Genomic DNA, 7,670 nt, shown 5'->3' with positions numbered 1-7,670 from the left:
CACACACACACACACACAATAAATGTAATAAATAAAAATAAATAAATATTAAAAAAAATCTTTTTATTTGGTACAGGGTCTCACTACACAGCTCTGATTCATAGTGATCCATCCTCTCATCTCAGCCTCCCCAGCACTGGGATTACAGGCATGCGCCACCATGCCTGGTCTTGGCGGTGCTTCTGGGGTTCTAGGGCCTGCATGGCATGCTGTACTGGGAATTGAACCCAGGTCCTTGTGCTTGCCAGGCAGGCGCTTAGACCTCCGAGCTATCTCCCCAGCCCCATCTCCAATATTTTTTTTTTTGTGCAAAAAAGACATCTGCCTTATTCTTACCTGTTTTTTAAGAAATGAACTGCAAGGATAACCCCTCCTAGAATCTTCTGTTGCAGAAAGGGTTGCACAAGCACTAAAGCTGAGGAAAGGAGAACAAAGCTGAGAGCCTGGGGCAGGAGTTCAAGCCCATTCTGGGCAACATCAGACCCTGTCTCAAAATGTTTAAACAGACTGGTAATGTAGCTCAGCATGAAGGCCGTGGCTTCGATCCCTACTGGGGGTGTGGGGGATACAGCACAAGCTGTAAACATGGGTGGACATTTACCACTTGAAGTCTTACCTGATCCCAAGGTTTACTATACATAGTAATGGTAGCTTCTGGTGACAGGGATGTTGAGAGAACTCTTATTCCTTCTACCCCACTGCCCTCCCAAGGATACAAAGCACTGTTTCAACATCTGATAGAGGGGCCAGGGAGATAGTTCAGTAGAACAAGCATTTGCCTGGCAAGTGCAAGGGCCTGAGTTCAATCCCGTTTCACCAAAAAACAAAAAAACCCATTTGATGGCATTGGCCTGCAGACCTGTTTTACATACTGTGTTCACCAAAAAAATTTTGGTATTCTGGCTTTAACGCAGAACCTTTGCAATGAGCTAAACTCACACTCCGAGCCCCTTGTTTTCAAAAAGGGTCAAAGTTGCTGAACTGCCGCTGCCTGGGCTGGACTTGAACTCTAGACCTCATCTCACTCCTAAAGTGCTACAGTTACAGGTATGTGCCATCATACCTGGCTCCATCAGTTCTGAAAAGAGAATCCAAGCAACTAGAAAGCCAGTTTTTATAAAACATCATTCATTGGTTATAAAAAGCCAACAGTTTTAAGAGATCCCCCCCAAAAAAAAATATTTTAGGGATGCTCAAAAAAATCTCAACTCCGGGGCTGGTGAGATGGCTCAGTGGTCTAAAGTACCTACTTAGAACAAGCTTAGCAACGCACAGGGACCACGGTTCAATCCCCCAGCACCACATGCCAGCCAGCTCCACCTCCTGGTGGGCTGAGCTGGCCACACACACACACACACACACACACACAAATAAAAAAATTAAAAAAAAAAAAATCTCAACTCCTAGATACTGTAAAATAGCCCCTGCTGGGTGAGGATGCAGCAAGCCTCCCTCCCTTTCAATTTGGAATAGAAGGGTTTCTTTACCTCTGCATCCCACACATGCTCCCACGCTCTCATCCAATCGAGAACCTAACCCATCTCAGTTATCCTATGACTGATCTGATTAGAAGCTTCTCACAAAAACTAGACCAGGGTAAATAACAAACATTTATTGGTGTCATTTATGGTAGAAAAAAAGTTCCTACACCAGATGTACATGACCCAATTGTTAAATAGAACATTTCTGAGGTGAACACACAGCCTTGACCCAGCTTTTTTACCGTTTTTTAGGATGGCCAATTTGTCTTGTCCCCCCACCCCAAGACATGTGAGCAACTGCTAATGAAAAGCAGTAAACAGCCACTTGGGCTATAGCATTTTCAACTCCACTCTGAAGTGAAGATTCCAATTACATTCGAGACTTAAGTTCTCTCAATTTTCTCCTAACGAAAGTTCCTGAGTCCAGTATTTACAATATTACAGCGCTAGCAGAACAGTGTCTACAACTCATCTTTTTCTGCTGTATCCTCTTCACCAGTTGGGGGAGGGCCTGCACTTCCATAGAGTTTGCTGATAATTGGCTGAACAATTTCTTCTAATTCCTTCTTCTTTGCTTTGAAGTCTTCAATGTCAGCATCTTGGTGGCTTTCCAGCCATTCAATCTTGTCCTCTACAGCTTTTTCCATGGTCTCCTTATCTTCTGAGGAAAGTTTGCCTCCTAGCTTTTCTTTATCTCCAATCTGGTTCTTTAGAGAGTAGGCATAGCTTTCGAGCTCATTCCTAGTGTCGATGCGTTCCTTGAGCTTTTTGTCTTCCTCAGCAAACTTCTCGGCATCATTGACCATCCTTTCAATTTCTTCAGGTGTAAGGCGGTTTTGGTCATTGGTGATTGTGATCTTATTTTTGTTTCCTGTACCCTTGTCTTCAGCTGTCACCCGAAGAATGCCATTCACATCTATCTCAAAGGTGACTTCAATCTGCGGAACCCCACGAGGAGCAGGAGGAATTCCAGTCAGGTCAAATGTACCCAGGAGGTGGTTATCTTTTGTCAGAGGTCGCTCCCCTAAAATTAAAACAGGAAACTTTATTTGTTGACTAGCACTGGATGTCTACATCCTGTTTCTGTTAGAGCCTACAGGGGGGCAAGGACACAATCAAGCTTAAGCGACTCAGTATTGGCCTGCAAACAGCAACAACTGCTGGTGGTGAACCACACATGTGTCACAGCAGGCTGTATCACTGAAAGCTGACAGGTTCGTTATCGTTGTCTTACCTGAATTTTATCTACTTGTATGCACTGTAAAATAAACTTTTTTTATTTTTGTATTCTCAGAACCAGCTCAAAAGTTATTTTTAACAGGAACAAGTGCTAAATAACTTAAATACAGACTCTATGAAATTCAACACTAGTCAAATTAAGGATTTCTGCCATCTGAAAAAGAAAACTTTCCTCAATCCTTTTAATACTACATATTAAATGCTAAGTCATATCCTTTTAAGACCTACCACAGTACTGACAAATATCATTACCTTCATAGACTTTGATTGTAACAGTTGGTTGATTATCAGAAGCTGTGGAGAAGATCTGAGACTTCTTGGTAGGGACCACGGTGTTTCTTGGAATCAGTTTGGTCATGACCCCGCCCACAGTTTCAATGCCAAGCGTGAGGGGACAAACATCAAGCAGTACCAGGTCTCCTGCAAAAGGGCATGCATCAAGTTACGTTCCAATGCAATGTGAGTCCCAAGACCACTACCAAGTCTCCCCAGAAACTGAGTTTCTTTTCGGTTTTGCCACTTACTAAGGTTATGACCATAGACATATAGGAGAAATGAATTAAACAGCTGCAAAGAATCTCAAGACTGCCCCAGGTCCTATCTTTGATATTTCTTTCCTTCGCTGTGTATTCTATTGTTTTCTAAGGTCAAAGCTTCTTACTGTCTTTCTAGAGAGCTGAGGTTTCTTTTTTTTTTTTTTTTTTTTGTACAAGGATTCACTCTTGGCCTCATGCTTACCTACCAGGCAGGCCCTTTGATGCTGGGCTACATCCCTTCCCCCCTCCCCGTGACGTACTTAAGCATGATGCACAATACTGTGATAAGTACTGTGACTGTAATCACAGCAGCACTGGGGGCTGAGGCAGAAGGATTGCTGTGAGCTTGAGGCCAGCCTGAGCTACACAGTGAGTTTAAGATCAGCCTGAAAGACAGTGTGACCCTGTCTCAAAAAAAAAAAGGGGTGTCAGTGGCTTACCTGTATCTTGATCACCCGAGAGTACACCAGCCTGGACAGCAGCACCATACGCTACAGCCTCATCTGGGTTTATGCCACGGGACGGCTCCTTGCCATTGAAGAACTCTTTAACCAGTTGCTGAATCTTTGGAATTCGAGTAGAGCCACCAACAAGAACAATTTCATCAATATCAGACTTCTTCAAGTCAGAATCTTCCAACACTTTCTGGACAGGCTTCATGGTAGAACGGAACAGATCCTAGAATAAAAGCCATGGTTACTGATACTTGTTACCTAGATATTGCCTGGGTCTCTATATGCGTTGTTCTACATTCAGTGACTCTAAATCTCATTAGGAAAGCAAAAAATCAAGGCACATACCATGTTTAGTTCTTCAAATTTGGCACGAGTTAGGGTCTCAGAAAAGTCTTCTCCTTCATAGAAAGATTCAATTTCAATTCTTGCTTGATGCTGAGAAGACAGGGCCCGCTTGGCCTTTTCTACCTCACGACGGAGTTTCTGCACAGCTCTGTTGTCCTTCCTCACATCTTTGCCAGTCTTCTTTTTGTACAGCTTGATGAAGTGTTCCATAACACGCTGGTCAAAGTCCTCTCCACCCAGGTGAGTATCTCCATTAGTGGCCACGACTTCAAAGACACCATTGTCGATGGTGAGAAGAGACACATCGAAAGTTCCACCACCCAGGTCAAACACCAGGATGTTCTTCTCCCCTTCTCTCTTATCCAGGCCATAAGCAATAGCAGCTGCTGTCCTGTTTGAATAAAAAGGGGGGAAAATATTTTAGTCAAGTTCACATTTCCACCATTGGGTAAATACGCTGTACCACTGAATTTCACACTCACGGCTCATTGATGATCCTCATAACATTCAGTCCAGCAATTGTACCAGCATCTTTGGTTGCTTGCCTTTGAGCATCATTAAAATAGGCAGGTACAGTAACAACTGCATGAGTAACCTAAAAAGATAACGTGATAATTATTGTATGGTCATCAACTTTAACCTCTATTTAAATTACAGTCAAGGGGGCCTGGCCATTAGCTTAGTTGTTTAAGTGCCTGCTTAAACAAAGCACTCAAGCTCAAGATGCTGTGGTTCAAACCCAGATACTCTAGGCAAACCAGAAATTCCCTAAAGGCATCTTCTGGCCTCAAAAAAAAAAAAAAAAAAAAAAAAAAACCTAAATTACAGTCAAACCACCACTTTAAGTATCTAAGTTAAGTCTACTAGGAGAGTACCATATACACAATTTCATGAGAGTTAGACTCATGGGCTACCTCTAGCACTAAGAAAGCACTTGACAATATACAACCTCATGGCCATAATTTCAAGCAGTTAAGTGTCAAAAACAGGAAAATTGTCTAGCATTTTGTTGGGCCTACATTAAAGCACTAAATAACTAAACCTGATAAACACGGATGATCTGATTCAAACTGCAATGACCATGAACATTTCAATGGTAGGATGTAAGTCAAATAAGAACAGTGGTAATAATCTATAAAAAAACATTTGACAGTGCTCTAGAAATATTTACCTTCTTTCCCAAATAAGCCTCAGCAGTTTCCTTCATTTTAGTGAGAACCATGGCAGAAATTTCTTCTGGAGCAAATGTCTTGGTTTGCCCACCTCCAATATCAACTTGAATGTATGGTTTAGTTTTCTTTTCAACCACCTATTTAAAAAATAACTTAGTATAAATTTTTCCAGCCACTGAAGCACCGACATCTCAAACTTTTAAGGCCTCACTTTCCCAGTATCTGGCTTATTTTGGTCACTGGGACCTGAACATCCACTAACATTACTAAGGTAGCATATATAGGTATCCAACGAAGTCAGATTTCTGAAATTTTAATACTACACTAAGGTGGATAGAATATCCCCATGTCAACTACTCGGTCTTTTTTTTTTTTTTTTTAGCATACTAAAATTACCAAGAAAAACTTCTGTTACACCGCATCTACTGTATATTCTTTTTTGCGCGTCCACATTTTTCAACGACTTAATCCTAAACTTCCCAATCACATTCAAGAGGTGAAAAAACCCAGTCGGACCTTGAAAGGCAAGAACTTGATGTCCTGCTGCACCGAGGGGTCGTTCCAAGTGCGACCGATAAGCCGCTTGGCGTCGAAGACCGTGTTCTCGGGATTGGAGGTGAGTTGGTTCTTGGCTGCATCGCCGATCAGACGCTCCCCTTCTGGGGTGAAGGCCACGTAAGACGGCGTGATGCGGTTGCCCTGGTCGTTAGCGATGATCTCCACGCGGCCGTTCTTGAACACCCCGACGCTGGTGGAAAAACCCAACAGAAGAAATGAGCACGGTGCTTCACGCCGGCCCAGGAGGCCACGCCCCGTCTCCCCAGCACAAGCCCCACTCACCAGGAGTAGGTGGTCCCCAGGTCGATGCCGACCACCGTGCCCACGTCCTCCTTCTTGTCCTCCTCCTCGGCCCGCGCCGGGCCGAGTAGCAGGAGCACCGCGGCCACCAGACACAGCTTCATCTCAGCGGCGCCGTCAGCCAGTCAGCCAGTCAGCCAGTCAGCCAGTCGGTCAGCAGGAGTCGCAGACAACGCAGCAACAGGCTGCAGAACCCGAGCGCAGCGAGGTCACTGATCTGAAAGCGTCAGAAGACGCGAATAAGGAGCGGCCGAATGACGAAAAGGCTAAGAACAGGCCCAGAAGAGCAGGCCTCAGGGCTCACCTCTCACACAAGCGGACACCAGACCGAAGCTTCCTATGTTGTCTCCACCGGGGATGAGCGCGCTGTCGCCGACTCGGCTTATATACCTCCCTCCAGCCCCGTCGTGGAGGCCGCCGATTGGCGAAGGTGCTTCTCGTTGGAGGCCGCTGATTGGTCCAGGCCACCAACCTGGCCGCCGCCGATTCGAAGCGGCCTCCTCCGCAACAAACGTCACAGCTACGCCTCCCAGGAGGACTTATTGGCTGCTGGTTGTTGCCGACGATCACCAATGAGCAGTAACATCCGCTTCGTCTGCTGTCCCCATTGGCTGAGCAGCTGCCAGTTGCACGTATGACCTCTCACCCTCAAGCCGTTTCCGCCAGTAACCGCTAGGGTTCTGCCCTCAAGCCTGGCCCCAAGGGACCGATTTCGGTCTGGCGCGCCGCTTCCCGTGGGGCGGTGGGACAGGCGTCTTTCTTCTCTTTACTCGTCGTTCTCCACTCCTCTGTACCTCATCCCGAAGCAGAAAGCAACTTTTTCTCCTGCCAGGTTCCATCCCAACCCAAGGAGCCGGGCCTCATCATAGATGCTGTGGTCACCGTAGAATACATTTCTCGGCCCTTGGCAGCCACTACCGGTACCGGGGTGTGCCAGTTTCAAGGCCTTTTGTCATTCACTCGCCGCACTTCTCGAGTTGGGGCCGCTCTGGGCTCTGTGTGGTCGCGCATCGTGACTTTTCCCAGCTAGTCCTGTCTCCCTTGCACTCCGCCTGCTTTATTTGTCTTTTCTCCAAATTGACCTACCCCTCGGTTCGTCCCAGGACTGGCCTGGCCGAGTATTTCCTCCTTGCCCTCGATCTCCCTCTCCACAGTGGCGAACTTCTCTTGAAAATTTATTTATGTTACTACTCCTACCCTGGGTTAGAATATTTTTTTTCAAACTTCCCATCATTTCCCTTTATGCCAGGTTATCATTTGCAAATCCTTCTTTAACCGTTTGTGATGCCTTTCTATATTATTCCTGGGAATGGCTAATGTCCTAAAAGCACTGGCCTTTGTCATGCTTTGTTCTTGTTTAATAACGTGTTACAAATAATAATCGATGCTACTGTTTAATATGTGCCAAGCTTTGTTCACTGTGCCCTTCACGTGTCCTATGCTTCTCACAGTTCAGTTCTTTTTAGCAATTGTCCATTTTCTTTTTTTTTTTAATTTTATTTATTTATGTGTGTGTGTGTGTGTGTGTGTGTGTGTGGCCAGCTCAGCCCACCAGGGGGCGGGGCTGGCTGTCATGTGGTGCTG

The 7,670-nt window shown here is 45.4% G+C and overlaps 2 protein-coding genes across 2 annotated transcripts in view; one reads left to right on the top strand and one right to left on the bottom strand.

Moving 5' to 3' along the window:
* Positions 1 to 7,670, top strand: part of LOC101589862 (rab9 effector protein with kelch motifs) — a gene marked incomplete at its 3' end in the record, with an annotated part of 50,929 nt that overhangs the window by 42,503 nt on the left and 756 nt on the right. The gene's annotated exons all lie outside the window — the stretch shown is intronic.
* Hspa5 (heat shock protein family A (Hsp70) member 5) lies at positions 1,592 to 6,479 on the bottom strand. Its single transcript, XM_004641573.3, has 9 exons — positions 6,391 to 6,479; positions 6,069 to 6,303; positions 5,745 to 5,976; positions 5,228 to 5,365; positions 4,539 to 4,651; positions 4,057 to 4,447; positions 3,697 to 3,934; positions 2,973 to 3,140; positions 1,592 to 2,505 (listed from the first exon to the last, which is right to left on the bottom strand). The coding sequence occupies exons 2-9, from the start codon at positions 6,188 to 6,190 to the stop codon at positions 1,943 to 1,945; spliced, it is 1,965 nt and encodes a 654-aa protein (XP_004641630.1). The 5' UTR covers positions 6,191 to 6,303; positions 6,391 to 6,479; the 3' UTR covers positions 1,592 to 1,942.

Source organism: Octodon degus, unplaced genomic scaffold (assembly GCF_000260255.1).
Source record: "Octodon degus isolate 3935 unplaced genomic scaffold, OctDeg1.0 scaffold00138, whole genome shotgun sequence".
Lineage (NCBI taxonomy): Eukaryota > Metazoa > Chordata > Mammalia > Rodentia > Octodontidae > Octodon > Octodon degus.
Note: the sequence above shows the minus strand (reverse complement) of the source record. Positions and strands in the feature narration are given on the sequence as shown.

Excerpts from the sequence above, each read along its gene's own strand:
- Hspa5 (XM_004641573.3), bottom strand. The coding sequence starts at position 6,190 with ATGAAGCTGTGTCTGGTGGCCGCGGTGCTCCTGCTACTCGGCCCGGCG. Across the intron at positions 5,977-6,068 it reads CTGGGGACCACCTACTCCTG|CGTCGGGGTGTTCAAGAACG; the intron begins GTGAGTGGGGCT and ends TTTTTCCACCAG. Across the intron at positions 3,935-4,056 it reads AATTTGAAGAACTAAACATG|GATCTGTTCCGTTCTACCAT; the intron begins GTATGTGCCTTG and ends CTTTTATTCTAG.